General features: G+C 45.1%; 1 protein-coding gene across 4 annotated transcripts in view; it reads right to left on the bottom strand.

The window, feature by feature from the left end:
* Nucleotides 1–4,162: 4,162 nt before the first annotated feature.
* LOC139357045 (pleckstrin homology domain containing B2) overlaps nt 4,163–19,104 on the bottom strand; it is a 46,079-nt gene continuing 31,137 nt past the window's right edge. Inside the window, exons 6-8 of one of the 4 annotated variants that reach the window (XM_071072501.1) lie at nt 17,105–17,218; nt 10,880–10,988; nt 4,163–4,456 (exon numbers count right to left, since the gene is read on the bottom strand). In XM_071072501.1, coding sequence (XP_070928602.1) covers nt 4,320–4,456; nt 10,880–10,988; nt 17,105–17,218 — 360 coding nt within the window. In that variant the 3' untranslated portion in view covers nt 4,163–4,319. The remainder of the gene's footprint in view (nt 4,457–10,879; nt 10,989–17,104; nt 17,219–19,104) is intronic. The other 3 variants (XM_071072502.1, XM_071072503.1, XM_071072504.1) reach the window with 3 other exon arrangements.

The raw sequence follows: 19,104 nt of genomic DNA, 5'->3' as shown, positions 1-19,104 counted from the left end.
TCTACTAACAATACAAAAATTAGCAGGGCATGACGACGTGCGCCTGTAATCCCAGCTACTCAGGAAACTGAGGCAGGAGAATCGCTTGAACCCTGGAGTCAGAGGTTGCAGTGAGCTGAGATCGTGCCATTGCACTCCAGCCTGGCAACAGAGCGAGACTCCTCTCAAAAAAACAAAACAAAACAAAACAAAACCCCTAGGGGCCAGAGGACGCAGGAAGGCCAGCCCAAGAGAAGATGGAATAGGCCAGGAAGTCTGGGTGTGGATGACACCACCTCAGCCCAACTCCTCCAGGAACATGGTCTCCAGGCAAAACATCAGGGGATTCTTCTCTAAACAAACAAAAGCAACAGACAGAGCTTCCGGGGTGTGGCTCCCCCAGCTTAACTGTAACCGGCAAACACGATCACCACACAGCCAGGGTCTGCAACATGGGAGGCAGCCAGAAAAGCCAGCCCAGAGGAGAGGGAGGCAATTCAGGAACTAAAATGATTTTTTAAAACAAAAATAACTGGCCAGCATGGTGGCTCACGCCTGTAATCCCAGCACTGTGGGAGGCCGAGGTGGGCAGATCTCGAGGTCAGGAGATCGAGACCATCCTGGCTAACACGGGCCGGGAGTGGTGGTGAGCGCCTGTAGTCCCAGCTACTCGGGAGGCTGAGGCAGGAGAATGGCGTGAACCTGGGAGGTGGAGCTTGCAGTGAGCCGAGATCACGCCACTGCGCTCCAGCCTGGGCGACAGAGCGAGACTCCGACTCGAAAAAAATAATCAAAGTTAAAAAATAAAAATAACGGCCGGGCGCGGTGGCTCAAGCCTGTAATCCCAGCACTTTGGGAGGCCGAGGCGGGTGGATCACGAGGTCAGGAGATCGAGACTATCCTGGCTAACATGGTGAAACCCCGTCTCTACTAAAAATACAAAAAACTAGCCGGGCGTGGTGGCGGGCGCCTGTAGTCTCAGCTACTTGGGAGGCTGAGGCGGGAGAATGGCGTGAACCCGGGAGGCGGAGCTTGCAGTGAGCCGAGATCACGCCACTGCACTCCAGCCTGGGAGACACAGCGAGACTCCGTCTCAAAAATAAAATAAAATAAAATAAAAATAAAAATAAAAATAAAAATAACGAAAAACAAAGTCATATATCCAAAGATGCTGGAGAAGTTATTGGACACACACTGCCGGGGGCATCTGGGTGGGAAAAACAGTATCCGTTTTCTCAGTCATCCCAAGAGTGTGACTACACAGGCCACTCCTGTTTGTGGAAATCATATATGCTCATGGCACAGGGAACAAGAAGGCGTTTTAACCTCAGATGTGGAGACCTACTACCTGCACGCTCCTGAGTAAATTATTTAACTTCTGGACCGTGGTCCCTCCAGTGGAACTTGGAGAATACCTCCCTTACAGAGTCACTAAGAATGCAGTGAGTTGTCTCTGATGTGACGATATAGTCTAGCATTTGGTAGGTTCTCAATAAATGGCATTCTTATGATCCATGACAGCAGAAAAAGCTGAAGAGTATGTTACTACAAAGTAATTTTTTAAAGACACAGAAGTCACAATGAAACATGCTTTAAGGTTAATGCTTTAATGTACTGACATTTTCACTTACAAATGTACAATCTGCATATGTAGGAAAAAATCAGTTCTCTAGACGCAACAGAATACTAGAGACGGGAAAGCAATCACAAAAAGATCAACTCTGGGGAGAAAGTGGAACTGCATTCCATGCCTTTATCTACACACACTAGGGAAGGAAAAAGAAATATTACACAGGATCAAAACTTGTGGAAAATACACTTGGGTCATTTTGTCTCAACTGCAGGACCTTCTTATGATCCAGATGGCTACCTTGAGTCCTGGATAACCTAAAATGGGCAAAGTCTGGCCTTGTTCACAAACGATGATCCGAAACATTAACAGTTCTCCCTCTCCTCTTTAATATCCAAGACCCTGAAGCTGACTCAAGGAATGAAAAGAACAACCGGATCAGCATGTATATAATGTCACTGGCCAACTTCTTCAAGGTATGGATTATTTAAAAGTACACATGGAAGTAAAATGCTTACTCAAACCTGAATAAGAAGTTTCTTCTAACTCAAGTACTTCTTGACTTGTATGAAGTGTAGCACTGTAAACAAAGGACATCGTTGAGAAACCGAGGCTATCAAAACATTGGCATCTATGGGAGTTGTGGCCAAGAAATAAAACACCTGAGCAACCTTATCCCCAGTATGCATTTCACACCAGGATCAAGTCACTAGTGACAGTCAAGTTCCAGGCTCATCTATGGCTGCCTAACGAGGCTGGCCCCACTGGGATGGGGACTGGGGAGGGGACACACATGAGTACCCAAGCTTCAGTCCACACCTCTCCCCTTCAGCCAGAAGCAGCCAAGGGAGCACAGGAACATCTGCCTCAATAGCATTTTGGCAGCAAAAATCAATACTCTGTGGTTCCTGGAATTCTCACCCAGCAATTCCAAGTTCAAAATTACCAGTGCAACATGAAAAACTGTTAATAGTTTTTAAGTAAAGGGTACATACAACTTTAATAACGATTATAATCTGAAGAAAGTCATTCTTCTTATACAGGATGGAAAATCCTCAAAGCAACATTTTAAACCATGGACACTAGACTTGTCATACATTACATCTATTCAGAGATGAGAGAGAAACACACATCCTTCCATGTGGGAACAGATACTCCCATGTCAACAAGTCCCCTAGGATCAGAGAGAAAAGCAGACCCGTGGTCACCACTCAGTTTCTCTGGCGTCTGACTTCAGATGGAGTCCCAGGTAGGTTGGCCTAAGTTGGCCTCAGAGGGAGGCGGCTGAGCAGCAAAGCAAGCCAGCATGTGTGTAACCAGCCAGGCAAAATAACAAGTCTGTGCTACCTGGAGTGTATTTTCAGGACAACAGGACCATATGGAGTGTGGGGCAGGGACATTCACTGTGCTAAACTGCCTCTGTAAAAGCACACTGTTGAAAGCATGCAGGACAGAAAACTGGAATAATTCAGAGCTTAAAAACAAGAAATAACAGAAATGTGAATATTTCAAATACATACTTCATAATATTGAAAATAAGAGCATTTGACAGAAAGGCTGGAATGGTTTTTCCAAAGACTCACACATTTTGGGGCTCAAAATTCAATGTTCTAAGCTTCTCTATCACAAAGAGACCAAGAACAAAAGCAAGGCTGGGGATCCTGGCCGGGCTGAGTGGTACCTTGAGCCGGTCCCTGTGTCCTGAGGGTCCCTGGGCCCCATTTCCCACCCATAACCCAAGTCTGCTCAGCTACGGTCTGCCCTGGTGCTCCGTGAACAGCCACAGGCCCCACTTCTGCACAGGATGGGCCTTCAGAGAGATGAGAGCAGCTCCCGCACAGCGCAACCCCGTGAAGGCCTGAAATGGGAACGCCCTGACTAAGGCTCTCCTTCTGCTCCCTCGCTGTTCCTTTAACATTACTCCCTCAGCAAGTAGAAAACTAGGCTATCGGGAGGCTTAGGCAGACACACACTCAAACAGTTCTCTTGGAATAAAGCAAATCTGCCTCCACACACTTGTTTGTTATTGTTCTGGCTTCTCCAAGTTTTAAAGGATAAAGCCCTCAAACTTGCAGGCTCAAATCCATTCCCAATGCGGGAAACGTTCTCCAAGTATGGCTACCAAAACCATACCAGAATAAGGTGAGAGGCAGCAGCCAGAGTCAGGCAGACTTCTGAAGCATCATTTTTCAAAGGCGGGCTGTGCCCCGTCATCCTGAGCCGTAGGCCTTGCCGGGGGCCCATGGAGCCCCAGAGGGCAGGACAGGGGCTCTCACACCATGGCCCCGGGAAGTACCTGGGAGCTTACCAACCCACAACTCCTAAAGTAACAAGCAACCAGTTCTGGTCTGTGGTTTGAAAAAGTTAAATGGAAAGCTATAGCTTTTCTTGCCACAATCACTCATTAGGCATACAACACTATATTACTGGCATAACATGAAAATAAATTAACCCTTAAGCACTACAGCTAACTCTAAAAAGAAAATGCCTTTCAAAACAGGTATGCTCAAATAAGGTGTTCCGACAGGTGCACAAGGACAGTCTCGGAATGAGCCAGTGCCCCTGGAAAGCCAGCGTTTGAACACAACAGCACAGTTCAAACCTTTCTCTGTGGTACTTATGTGGATTAGTTACAATTATGACATCACTACTTTCAAAGGAACGATTAAAACTATTATTAAAAACATTTGTCACAAGCAGAAATGCCCTGCAAATCATATTATTGCACACAGGGTTAGCAGAAGCTATGCACATCAAGACCTTGAGGCCCCTAGAAGACCCAAAATAGAGACCCTAAGGCCATGCCCGTGGCTGCTCCTGCCAGCATGCCCAGTGCCAGGTCACTGTCGTTGTCTCGATACCGCTCTCGAATGATGACTTGGTTAGCAGGCTGCTGTCCATAAAGTCCTAAAAAAGAAGGAAAGTAGCAGATCTCTAAGCAGCAGTTTGTGAAGTTTAACATCACGCGAAGTGCCAGTTCTCCTTTCACAAGAGGGATCTGCTGTCTCCTGTCACACTGGCGCCCCAGCCCTCCTCCACAGCAGGCACATCATGTGGCCCACATCCCTGAAACCGCACTGGGAGGAAACCAAGATCCTCAGCTCACTAAGGGCCAAGGTCCCTAATCTGCAAAGAGCAGAACCCTAAAGAAGCTTTCAGACTCCTGCCTTTGATTTCTACTTCAGCCCTCCACACGATGCTTACTGGGTGGCAGACAAACGGGGAACATGGGAGAGACACAGTGCCCAACAAAAGCCCAAAAAGGAAATGCTCACTTAAAGCAAATTAGCTTCTTAGTATGCATGCAAACCAATTTTTAAATTAAACCTTAAATCCGCACATATAACTTGCTTTTTTTTTTTTTTTTTTTTTTTTTGAGATGGAGTCTTGCTCTGTGCCCAGGCTGGAGTGCAGTGGCGTGATCTCAGCTAACTGCAACCTCCACTTCCCCGGTTCAAGTTGTTCTCCCACCTCAGCTTCCTGAGTAACTGGGACTACAGGCGCCTGCCACCATGCCTGGCTAATTTTTGTATTTTTAGTAGAGACAGGGTTTCACCATGTTGGCCAGAATGGTCTCAAACTCCTGATCTCAAGTGATCCACCCACCTCGGCCTCCCCAAGTGCTGAGATTACAGGCGTGAGCCACAGCACCCGGTCTACTCTTCCTCTTCTTTTTTTTTTTTTTTGTTTTTTGTTTTTTGAGACAGACTCTCACTCTGTCGCCCAGGCTGGAGTGCAGTGGCTCGATCTCCGGCCACTGCAAGCTCCGCCTCCCTGGTGCACACCATTCTCCTGCCTCAGCCTCCCGAGTACCTAGGACTACAGGCACCCGCCACCACGCCTGGCTAATGTTTTGTATTTTTAGTAGAGACGGGGTTTCACCGTGTTAGCCAGGATGGTCTCAATCTCCTGACCTCGTGATCTGCCCGTCTCGGCCTCCCAAAGTGCTGGGATTACAGGCTTGAGCCACCGCGCCCGGCCCAGCCTACTCTTTTTTACTACATGTCTTTATGTAGAAAAAAATATTTATGTTAAGAGGTGAAAACTTCAAAAAAACCAACCACAGACAAATTTAATATTTAATTTGCAAGACTAAAATTTACAACTGGAAATGTACTGTTTGCTCTCTTCCATGCTTCACAGCTACAATGCCTAGTAGCTAAGTAGCTTTCAAACTGCTCAGGTATTAATAGGGTTAACTTTCCTCCTTGATCCTCTATTCCTTTAATGGTTCAAAGGCTGGCTGGCCAGGCTTGATGGCTGGCACCTGTAATACCAGCACTTTGGGAGGCTGAGGCGGGTGGATCACTTGAAGCCAGAAGTTTTAGACCAGCCTGGCCAACATAGTGAAACCCTGTCTCTTCAAAATTTACCAAAAAAAAAAAAAAAAAAAAAAAATTAGCCAGGGGTAGTGGCGCATGCCTGTAATCCCACGCTGAGGCATGAGAATTGCTTGAACCTGGGAGGCAGGGGCTGCAGTGAGCTGAGATCCTGCCACTGCAATCCAGGGTCTGGGCAACAGAGTGAGACTCTGTCCCTGCCCCCCAAAAAAAAGAAAAAGAAAAGAAAAAAAACAAACTACTCGCTAGTGATGTGCACATGTGGATGAAGAGCAGAAGTGAAACCCTCAGTGATAACAAAGGTGAACGTTTCTAACCACTTGCAGCACTACATACACTGAAATGCTCTTACTCAACTGAGTGCGCTCTTATCCCTACTCTGCAGATGGGCAAACCGAGGCACACAATGGTTAAGGACAGTAAGGGCACACAAACCCAGGCACTCTGGCTACAGTATGCATTTATACCCACTAATGCCTCAAATACAACAGAGGATGATGAATGACAAAAAGCAAAAGGCACAGAGTAGTACAATGAACCCATCATAAATCTAAGGGCTGATCTCGTACAGGTAACAGTATTGGAAGCAAGTGATTATTTTTGCAATGTTTAAATTTCAAAACCAGGGAATTATGGCATTTACTTTCACAGCCCTGACATTTTAAAACGTTCCGTAATGTTAACTTCAACTAGCCAAATGTAACACGATGGAACCTGTGAGCTGACCTAATGAAAAGCTCTCCTGGAAAATCTGCATTCTCCTGCCCCTGCAGGTCATGCTGAGGTCCGCTGGCTGCAGGACCAGGCCACTCTCCTATGGCTCCTGCTGAGCTCTGCTCCTGCACTGAACTCAGTCCTTGCCAGAGTCAGCTGTGGATGCTTCCAGGTCATACTATTTTAATTGCCTAATTTAACTAATACTACATAAATGGTCAAAATGTGAGTGAGAAAAAGGCAGACACAGTTTCTATGGCAACTAAGATACTACAGGAAAACTAAATAAAGGAAGGTACTTTTACAAACTACCATCAAATCAGGGAATTGAGAAAACTATAAAAGATGGGAGGATGGGAGCACTAGAGTCTCAAAATCTAGAAGTCTGCTCTTGGACTTACCCCTGGAAACTGCAGTGCAATGACGTGTCATGAGGATGGTCTCTACAAGACAGAAATAGAAGACTCCAACCAAAGGAGCCAACTCAAAGCAAACGCCTTAACCCCACATGACGAGAGAGCCGAACGAGCACCCACTAGTGGGTGAAATCACAGCACAATGTTTACAGAACGTCTACAGTACTCTGTACTTTCTCAATTGGCTGACCAACCACTGGTCCCAATCACTCAACAGAAAGCCTTAACCAGCTCCGTGTGTGACTAGGAGGGTTCTTGGGGACTAGCTCTAGGCTCTGAGACCCTGGCAGACAGGATGGCATGGAGGTGGCAAAGCACCCATCTGGCTGTCAGCACAAGCTGCTGTGTATCAACCACAAACCCACCTGACCCTTCCACAGCAAGCAGGTCTGGGGGCTGCCTGGTCACCACCCTGAGGCAGGCTGCATAATGCCCACTGATCCAGCCCCTTATGCGGCAAGCATTCCGAGTACTGCCTGTGAGAGTGCTACTTCTACTCTACTGACGAGAGCTAAGGGCAAGGATGGACTCATTTCCGGAAGTGCCCTAAACAACCACATCCGTAATATCTGTGCTCTCTGTACAGTAAGAAAACAGCGGCAACTGCCCTATTCTGTGGGCTGGAAGCTGAGAAAGAGGCTGGCTCTCATGTGGCAAGGCTAAGGCTTAAAACTCACCACCCCATGGGATCCCAACAGAAAAATGTGCAAAAGGAAAACGATTCATAAAAGGGGATATAAACTAAAGCAACTCGATGATTCCACTTCAGACCTACTGAAGCTATCAAAACTTTCAGAGCACAACAAGCAATCTTTATGGGATTACAGATAAACCACTGCATCAGTAACTGCTAGTGGCATTATAAGTTGGTAAACCATTTTGGGATCAACTTGGTAAAATGCTATCCAGATTTAATGTAATATTAAGAGTTGAAATGATTAAAAATCTGGGATGTCCCTTAAAGTAATCCAGAGGTAGAGAAAGGAGGCTGAGGTAGAGATAAAAGATTAGACATGATGTGGTAACTGCTGAAGCCAGTGATGGACACATGATAGTTCATTATACCATCATCCCTATTTTTTATGTTTGAAAGCATTTATATTTTTAAATCATATCCAAAAGAACCCTCAAAAATGTCTATGCCTTCTGACATATTAATAGAGATGCTCCTCAACTTACAATGGGGTTACCTCCCAATAAACTCATCGTAAGTTGAAACATCATAGTCAAAATGCATTTAATATGCCTAACCTACTGAACATCATACCTTAACACAGCCCACCTTCAACTGCTCAGAGCACTAACATTAGTCTGTAGCTGGGAAAATCAGCTAACACAAAGTCTACTACAATCAAGTGTCAAAGATCTCATGTAACTGAATGAGTACTACACTGAGAGTGAAAAACAGAATGGGGGTAGGAGTACCTGAAGTATGGTTTCTACTAAATGTACATTGTTTTTGCACCATCGTAAAGTCAAAAAATCATTAAGTCAAACCATCCTGAGTTAGGGCCTATCTGCATATGGAGATATATTCTAGTTGGGTGGGGGGAAAAAAAAAGAACTATATTCTAAGCCGGGCGGGGTGGCTCACACCTGTAATACCAGCACTTTGGGAGGCCAAGGCGGATGGATCACCTGAGCTCATGAGTTTGAGACCAGACTGGTCAACAGGTGAAACCATCTCTACTAAAAATACAAAATTAGCCGGGTATGGTGGCACATGCCTGTGATTCCAGCTACTTGAGAGGCTGAGGCAGGAGAATCACTTGAACCCAGGAGGCAGAGGTTGTAGTGAGCCGAGATCATGCCATTGCACTCCAGTCTGGGCAACAAGAATGAAACTCCATCTCAAAAAAAAAAGAAATATATTCTAATGCATATTCAACAGGAACAAAAAGGAAAAGGATTAAAGGTGTTCAAATAAGTATCTACAATAGCAAAAAAAAGAAAAAAAAAAAAGAGAGGAAAAAAACAGCCAATACTGGAAGGTTTAGTAATACATCACCCGATATGATAATAGGCAATTACTAAAAATACTTATGAGTATTACGTAGCACTTGGGATTCAATACATATAATTTAAAAACAAGACTAGAAATACAAATGCATGATTATAAGGAGAAAATATTTTATATGGAGGAAGTACAGGAGGTCCTCAAATAACACTGTTTCATTTAAGGTAGTTTCATTATAACATTAAGAAGAAGAAAAGAACCGATTCCCCTCGGGGCACCGCCTGTGCAGAGTGAAGGTTTTTTCCACATTTGCATGGGTTTCCTTGGGATAGATCAGTTCCTTCCCATCCCAAAGATGTGCCCCTGAGGTGAATCAGCGAGTCTAAACTGTCCCAGTCGGAGTGAGGGGGTGTGGGTGAGTGTGCCCTGCAATGAGATAGGATCCTATCCCTGGTGCATTCCCACCTTAGCCCTGAGCTGCTGGGAGAGGGTCCAGCCACCCATGGCCATGAACTAACTGGGTAAATAATTATCTTACTTGTCTTTATTAATCTTACATGTATGTATAGCTCACATTAATTTCAATGGTTAATATTAGAAGTGGTGATGTTTTTGTGGCCAGAAATAAGCCACAGAAACTTAACTCTTGTTTATACCAATTAATCTGTGGTAAAATCAGTTTCATTACATGTTGTTTCACTGAAACTCACAGTTTCCAAGAATCTACTGTTGATGTTAAGTGAGGACTTACTGTAATTCAAACGAAAGTATTTGTGCTAGGCTCACAAGACAATGGACAAATATTTAATCTGTCATAATTCCTTATTATTTTAATGGTTTTTCAACTTGACATGAACAAAAGTCAAGCAAAGCAGGATCCTCCAAAGTCCACGCTAGTGGAGTGAATGTGCTTCAGATTCCCAGAAGAGAGCAGTGTGGAATTTCTCTATTTCTACTCCAGACTCCAGAACCCATTCTAAGTGCTAAACGCATCCAAAGCCAAAGCAACCACCACCAACTACAAGGACACCATCTGAGATTGTAACCAGAGGCCTCCTTGACTTCTCTGGGCACCACGATCAGTGACCCACCCTTCTGGTACCAGCTCACCTCCCACTGCCTCTGCACTGAGACACCGTGCTAGTTTTGCTCACAGCCCGGGACTCCTCCTCCTCCTGCAAACCCCCGCATTCCTGTCTCTCCTGACCTCAGCCGCTGGCTCCAGCCCACCCACCCATGTATCCGGCGCTATGGTGCTGTGCCCGCTGTGCCTGGCCAGCCTCACTTCACAGGGGCCATCGGCCACAGTTCTGCCCTCCCCACCCTCACTGCAGCCCCAGCAGTGGCCAGCATTGTCCCACACCTCCACCCTGCCAACCGCCTTGCCCAGGAGACCCGGACATGACACCCCTACACCAGCTACTCACGCCTGCCATGTGTTTCATGTAAGGTGAAGAATAGAAAGAACAGACTCCAAGCCCAGAATAAATACAAGCCCTTTCCAGGCCTCTACTCCACTGTGAAACAGAACATCACCTCAGTAGTGATAACTTTCCAAGGACCTCACCAGAAGAACAGCTGAAAGGTCCCTCTCATCCCTTAAAATGGGCCTCTTACTTTGGCTGCTTCTCAATGTAAGTGAATCCCAATAAGTACGAAATTCTCTGAGAACTAATCCAGACACAATTAGCAAAGTTCTAAAACTCAAGCCTACTCTAGCTTTGCAGAGCAGTACGAAACTACCAAAGGCTTTTTAAAAGCATAGTAACACAGTGATTTGTGGTCTACAACCAGAAAATACAGCTCACTTAACCTTAAACTGAAAAATAAAAATGTTTACAGGTCTCTCTGGTCTACTCAGCAAATGGACAGAAATGAGGAATGAAAGGCTGGCTTGAGTTACCTGCATATGGGTACTGGTAGGGCACGGCATACGCCTGCCCATTCGCAGCATAGACAACTTGAGTTCCTGGCGGGTACGCACCACTGTAGGGCCCATAGCCGTACGCCTGCTGAAAAGAAACAGGCCCATTAGAAATACAATTGTGAAACTTCTAGTAATGTATTCAAATTGTGGTCTCCAGGTTGCAATCAATAAAATTTAACAGTCAATTAAAAAGACAAAACAAAACATGAAACAGTGTGGTTATGCCCCCTGTTTTAAAATTACTAAAAAACAAACAAAAGCTACAATTGGAGCCCACTTTCAGGCTACAGAATGAAGAAGGCAGAAAAACACAACAGAAGAAGAGAACTGGACTTGCATGAGATTTGGATTTCAATTCAGTTGTGCTGTTAACCTGACCCTCAGTAAGCCACCTACCTAGGCCTTCCTTTGCCCATCTGTAAAATGATACGGTTGGACCAGGTGATAAGGAGATTCACCGAAACCACTATCCTCCAGGCAAAGCCAGCCTGGAAGCAGAGCCCTCTGTGGCCCAAGTTCAGCGATTCCAGGCGCAATATGGAAGATGAGGGTGTCCTGAGCTGTGGTACCTGGGCAGGTGACTGATGGTTTTCGGGCTGCACACACCTATGAAAGGACATGGCTAGAAACGGGCAGCAGACCCACCTCAGCCGGCAGTGAATGACCACTACGTGCTGAGAAATACTGAAACCAAAGACTGGCCTTCCTGGCATACTCACAGGTAAGAGGAGATCAGACATACCTGCACAATCACTGTCATTCTGTGACAAGTGCTCTGACACAGGGAGAACGGAGGTGTAGCCAGGCAAATGTGTGTGTAGATCTAAACCTGTTATCTTACAAAAGCAGGAGACAAGACTCCCACTTCTCAAAGATGGAGTAGACATTCTTTCCTGTATTCCTCCTGCTAAGTACAACTACAATCTCTGGACATTATATACAAAGCAAACACAAGAAGACTGAAGAGTGAGGAGAAGACAGATGGGCGAGGAACTTTAGCACCTGAGGGAGGACCTGGGTTTCCTTTTTGCTTCACACATCCCACACTGGGTAATGGGGAAGGTGGCAAGCTGGAAGCACCAATCAGTGCAGACCAAAAAGACCCTGAGAAGAGCTGCTCGCTTTAACAAAGAATCTAAGAAGGAAAGGAGCAACCTAGCAAGACAGAACGTTTTTAGACAATAACCTCTCTACTCCAGAGAACCACCACAGAAAACCTTCAGCCTCACACCAGCAAAGGCCAAGGGTGAAGAGCCTGAATTTCCGTGCTCAGCAGGCACCGCCGGGTCCTCAGAACACCGTCGAGTAAGACTGAGTAGGGGGCTGAGAATTTCTTCCCTGCCAGATGGAAACAAAACACCCCCATCCTGCTGGGTGGTGTCCACGGAGACCGTGTGAGGAGCCGGAACCCCACTCCCACCCAGCAGAAATACGGTGCCCTCCCTATTCCACTGAGACCAAGCGGAGAGTGAGTCCTATCAGTGCCAACCACGGTATCAGCGGAGGCTCTGGGGGAAGCAGTAAGAGCCTTTCCTCTTCTCAGACAGGGTGGTCTCAGTGGAGATCTAGTGAGAACCTAAATTCACAACTCCCTCCACAGCGACAAGAAACCTGGCCCATGGCTGTCAACTGAGGCTCAAGGCCAGCCTGGACTTCCACCTCTACCTGGCAGCAATAAAGCAGCCCCCGAGAAGCAGGTCTGCTAAAACATGAGATTTAAATAAGATTCAGAGTCTTACAGTACTTAAAATGTCCAGCTTTTGATCAAAAGCCATTCATCACACCAAGAATCAGGAAGATCTCAACTAAATGAGAAACGACAACAAAAAACACAAACACAAAGATGGCAAAGATGTTGGAATTATCTGGAAAGGTTTTTAAAGCAGCTATCATAAAAACTTTCAACAAGCAATTATGAACATACTTGAAATAAATAAAAAATATAAAATATCAACCATAAAACAGAAAAATCTCAGTAAAAAGTATATAGAGACATACATTCAATTTTTTATATATCAAGATATAAAGAATAACCAAATAAAAATTTCAGAACTAATACAACAACCAATTTAAATAGTTCAACGAATGAGTCCAACAACATAACAGAGATGACAAAAGGAAGGAATCCACAAACATGAATATAAAGGGTTGGCCGGGCGCGGTGGCTCAAGCCTGTAATCCCAGCACTTTGGGAGGCCGAGACGGGCGGATCACGAGGTCAGGAGATCGAGACCATCCTGGCTAACCCGGTGAAACCCCGTCTCTACTAAAAAGTACAAAAAACCAGCCAGGCGAGGTGGCGGGCGCCTGTAGTCCCAGCTACTCGGGAGGTTGAGGCAGGAGAATGGCGTAAACCCGGGAGGCGGAGCTTGTAGTGAGCTGAGATCTGGCCACTGCACTCCAGCCTGGGCGACAGAGCGAGACTCCGTCTCAAAAAAAAAAATAAATAAATAAAAATAAAAAAAAAAAAGAATATAAAGGGTAGAAATTACCCAACCAGAACACAACAGAGGAGAAATAGACTGAGGTTAAAAAAAAAAAAAAAGAGCATCTCTGGGACACATCAGACTAACAGGGATGTCATCAGAGTGCCAAAGGGAGTAGAAGGAGGCTGAGGATGGAAAAGCACTCAAGAATAATGGTTTAAGGCCGGGCGCGGTGGCTCACACCTGTAATCCCAGCACTTTGGGAGGCCGAGACAGGCGGATCCCAAGGTCAGAAGATCCAGACCATCCTGGCTACCACAGTGAAACTCCGTCTCTACTAAAAACACAAAAAATTAGCCGGGCGCAGTGGCGGCGCCTGTAGTCCCAGCTACTTAGGAGGCTGAGGCAGGAGAATGGCGTGAACCCGGGAGGCGGAGCTTGCAGTGAGCCAGATTGCGCCACTGCACTCCAGCCTGGGCGACAGAGCGAGACTCCGTCTCAAAAAAAAAAAAGAAGAATGGCTTAAAATTTCCCCAATTTAGCAAAAGCCCAAGCCCCTATATTCAAGAAGCTGAATGAATACCAAACAGGATAATCCCAAAGAAATCCATACAAATACACATTACAGTCAAACTTTTGAAAACCAAAGTCCACAGAGCAAGCAGAAGGAAGGAAATAAAAGAGTACAATCAATGAAATTGAGAAACAGAAAAAGTGAATAAAATGAAAAGCTATTTCTTTGAAACTATTTATAAAATTAATAAAACCTTTAGTAAACTGTCAAAAAGAGCAAAGACAAATTACCAGTATCAGGAAAGAATGAACTGGAGGATTTTTACTATAGACTCTGCATACATCACAAGGATAATAAGAAAACACTATAAAGAACTCTACACACATAAATCAGACAACTTATAAGAAAAGAAACAATTCCACAAACACTACAAACTATCAAAACCTACTCCATGCAAACTAGAGAATCTGAGTAGACCAGTCACTATTAAGAAAGCTGCATCTGCAGTAGGCCTGGAGGGAAAGGTCATATGAGGATACAGGGAGGAGAAGGCCATGTGCAAGCTCAGGAGGGGCCTCGGGAGAACCAACACTGCCAGCACCTTGATCTTGGGCCTTCAGTCCAGAACTGTGACAAATAGATGTGTGTTGGTTAAGCCAAACAAAGGAAAAAGAGGCCAGGCGCGGTAGCTCACAACTGTAATCGCAGCACTTTGGGAGGCTGAGGCAGGTGGATCACGAGGTCAGGAGATCAAGACCATCCTGGCTAACATGGTGAAACCCCGTCTCTACTAAAAAATACAAAAAATTCACTGGGCGTGGTAGCGGCACCTGTAGTCCCAGCTACTCGGGAGGCTGAGGCAGGAGAATGGTGTGAACCCAGGAGGTGGAGCTTGCAGTGAGCCAAGATTGCACCACTGCACTCCAGCGTGGGCGACAGAGTGAGACTCCACCTCAAAAAAAAAAAAAAAAGGAAAAGAAAACAGATGTTGTCATTTAAAATCTCCCAAAAAAGAAATCTCTAGGACCTGATAGTTTCACTGGAGATTTCTACCAAATTTTAAAGAAGAATTAACTCCAATTCTACACAATTTCTCCCAGAAAAGAAAGGAGCAGAAAAAACTTTCCGATTTATTCTATAAGGTCAGTTTGCCTTGATAAAATAAGACAAAGCACAAAGACAGAAAACTATAGACCAATATCCTTCATAAATACAGATGCAAAAATCCTTAACAAATATTAGCAAATTCAATTCAGCAATAAATAAAAAGAATCATACACCATGACCAAGTAGGTTTTATTCCAGGGAATGCAAGGCTGGTTCAGTATGTGAAAGCCAAACACTAGAATCCACCATATTAGCAGGCTAAAAAGAAAAACAAAACCTCACAATCATATTAATTACTGTAGAAAAATGTATTTAACAAAATCACTTTGGGAGGCCGAAGCAGGAGGATCACTTGAGGCCAGGAGTTCAAGACCACCCTGGGCAACAGAGCAAGACCCTGTCTCTACAAAAAAAAAAAAAAAATTTTTTTTGCAGCCATGGTGGCTCAGGAGGCTGAGGCAGGATGATTGCCTCAGCCCAGGGAATTCCAGGCTGAAGTGAGCTAATGATAGTACCATTGCACTCCATCCTGGGCAAGAGAGTGAGTCTTCATCTCGGAGGGCAGGGCAGGGGAGGGGACAGGAGGGGAGGGGAGGGGACGGGAGGCGAGGGGAGGGGAGGGGAGAGGGGCAGGAAGGCAACTGACACCCATCACGATAAACACTCCTGGAAAACTAGAAAAAGGGAATTCCTAAACCTGATGAAGAATAAATGTAAAAAACCTCCAGCTAACAGCATACTTAATGAATGCATTAAATACTAAATAAATGCATATGTAAAACTAAATTCAATACTAATTAAATACTGAATTAAACAGTACATTACTACTAAATGAATGTATACTTAAAACTGAATACATTGGCCGGACGCGGTGGCTCACGCCTATAATCCCAAAACTTTGGGAGGCAGAGGTGGGTGGATCACGAGGTCAGGAGATTGAGACCACCCTGGCTAACATGGTGAAATCCCATCTCTACTAAAAATGCAAAAAAAAAAAAAAATTTAGCCGGGCGTGGTGGCAGGTGCCTGTAGTCCCAGCTACTCGGGAGGCTGATGCAGGAGAATGGCGTGAACCCGGGAGGTGGAGCTTGCAGTAAGCCGAGATCATGCCACTGCACTCCAGCCTGGGCGACACAGTGAGACTCTATTTCAAAAAAAAAAAAAAAGAAAAACACTGAATACATCCCCCCTAAAATCAGGAACGAGGCAAGGATGTCTTCTCTCACTACTGCTATTCAACATAATATCTGAAGGTCTAACCAAGGCAATAAGGCAAGGTAAGGAAACAGAAGGCATACAGGTTACAAAGAAAACTGTTCCTACTTGTAGATGACATGATTGCCTATGTAGTATACCCCAAAGAATCTACAGAAAAAGGAACTAGAGTAAGTGAGCGTAGAAAGTTTACAAGTGCCAGCCAGGCGCCGTGGCTCACGCCTGTAATCCCAGCACTTTGAGAGGCAGAGGCAGGTGGATCACCTGTGGTCAGGAGTTCGAGAGCAGCCTGGCCACCATGGTGAAACCCCACCTCTACTAAAAATACAAAAAATTACCCAGGAATGGTGGCAAGCACCTGTAATCCCAGCTACTCGGGAGGCTGAAGCAGGAGAACCGCTTGTACCCGGGAGGCAGAGGTTGCAGTGAGCCGAGATAGTGCCACTGCACTCCAGCCTGGGCAAGAAGATCAAAACTCCGTCTCAAAGAAAAAAAAAAAAAAAAAAAAGCAGCATGTTCCACACAACAGACTTACATACAAATCAGCTCAGTCAGCACCCCAAGCACCCCAACAAGAGGACATCCCAAAGTATTTGACATGATTTTTGTAAGGGTTATTTTCCCCCAAATATAGCATTTTTTTCTGACTGTAAGGAGAATTCAAGTAATTCATTCCATATGAACTACAGATCATCAAAATCTCATTACCCAAAGCAACTATCATTAACATGATGCATTTTTAGATCTATCTTAAAAACTTGTTACACATTAATACAGCACATTACAATGTGCTGAACTATATAAAATAGTTGCTTTATTTCATGAAAACAAAAGTTGGTAAGAAATCATCTGTTTTAAGAAGAAAAGGTTTAGAGTACATTTCTAATTTCATTCAAAAAACAAAGCAGGACAGCGGCAGAGACCCCAAGCTTCCCTCACCTGAAGGCTCAGGGTTCTCCCTACCTCAGGGGCCGGTGCAGCATAGGCTGTGTATGGTGGAGGTGAGGAAACCACGGATGTCTCATCAGTCAGGACTGCAGAGCCTACATACGCCTGTGGGAGAGAGGAGAGGGTGAGGGCAGGACAGCTTCCCAGCACCTGCGTGCTCAATGATGCTGTGCATTGTCCCTTTTATTTAGCAAATTAAAATTTTTAAAAGACAAAAAGATATACAGCTCTCTGCAAAATAGGAAAAACTTTCCCGGTCCAGTGGGGGCCCCCAGCCCTACTCTGGTATCCTCTAAATGCAGGAGCGAAGTGGTCCTCACTCAACCCCTAACAGGATTACAGCTCTCACAGCCAGGAAGGCACTCAGAGACCCCACTGTTACCCAATGCCTTTTAAAAGATGTTACTTCAGGCCAGGTGCAATGGCTCACATCTGTAATCCCAACACTTTGGGAGGCTGGGTGAGAGGATCGCTAGAGCCCAGGAGTTCCAAGGCCAGCCTAGGCAACAGAGGGAGAGCCCATCTCTACAAACAACAAGAAATTAACTGGGCATGGTGCTTATGGCCCCAGCTATTCAAGGGGCTAAATCTCAAGGATCACTTGAGGCCAGGAGCTCCAGACTGCAGTGAGCCAAGATCAAGTCACTGCCCTCCAGCCCAGGCAACAGGGCAAGACTCTGTCTCCAAAGAAATAAAGATGTTACAGCACTCTCAACAGTCCTTTATTCGCAAATAAAAACCCTACAGTCTAAAATGTATCAGAGATATGTCCTATACACAGTCTGTTTTTTACCTTAAAAAACAAAATTCTTCATTAAATTACTCCCCAATGTAATTTAAAGAAAAACATGTTAGCGCTTAAAAAAAAAAAAAAAAAAAAAAAAATGCGGCCAGGTGCAATGGCTCACGCCTGTAATCCCAGGATTTTGGGACGCCGAGATGGGCAGATCACGAGGTCAGGAGTTCAAGACCAGCCTGACCAACATGGTGAAACCCCATCTCTACTCAAAATACAAAAACTAGCTGGGTGTGGTGGCATGCTCCTGTAATCCCAGCTATTTAGGAGGCTGAGAAAGGAGAACTGCTTGAACCTGGGAAGCAAAGGTTGCAGTGAGCCAAGATCGCTCCACTGCACTCCAGCCTGGGCCACAGAGCAAGACTGTCTCAAAAAAAAAAAAAAAAAATTTTCACACAAAGAATCATTTGTGGAGCTTGCCCTTAACTATATGGATCGTTAATACTAATTTTACCCCAAAAAAAGGATTTTCATGAAGAAAAGGTAACCGCAGCTGCAGAGTAAGCTTAGAATGAAGTTGTGTTGTGCTAACAAAAGAAGAGAACACTGACGCTTGGGTATTAAGCCTTTTACTTTCTTCTCCCACATGCACACATTCTTCTGTAAGCTTGATCCACCTTTTCTTTTCTTACAAAGATAAAGGAAGGGAAAATCCCATCTAAAGAATGAAAACTCTGACCAGAGTAACACTCCCTTGATCCCTGACAGATAAAGATGGCATTACAAGGCTCTTACAAATGAGGTTCACTGTCTCAGTGACCTCCTAAGGCCAGAAACAGGACGAGAGACAAGTACAAGTCACAAAAATGTTTGTTTCACAAGGCTGAGCTCCCATGCATGAAAAGGATCCTGCAGTTCTTTCTAAGCCTTTACTGCAAACCACAGCAGAATTCAAAGTGTTGCAGAACTTTGAGAAATACAAACGTTTCTAGAAAGCAACACTGGAACAAGCATGCTTGTGTGAGGAGGGTGCTTCCTGCCAAAAACATTTGGCAAACCCAGCTTGCTCACTGTCAGTGAAAGGTGCCTGCCCAGTGCTACCTGCCCATTCACAGCTGGATGGCCAAGAAGCCCATTTTCCCCATTCTCCAATTGTTACATAAGACCATGTGAAAACATTACTGGTGGCCAGGTGTGGTGGCTCACGCCTGTAATCCCAACACTTTGGGAGGTGAAAGTGGGAGGATCACTTGAG

This window comes from Macaca nemestrina, chromosome 11, assembly GCF_043159975.1.
Source record: "Macaca nemestrina isolate mMacNem1 chromosome 11, mMacNem.hap1, whole genome shotgun sequence".
In the NCBI taxonomy this organism is placed as follows: Eukaryota; Metazoa; Chordata; class Mammalia; order Primates; family Cercopithecidae; genus Macaca; species Macaca nemestrina.
The sequence above is the reverse complement of the archived record's forward strand: the minus strand, read 5'-3'. Positions and strand labels throughout refer to the sequence as shown.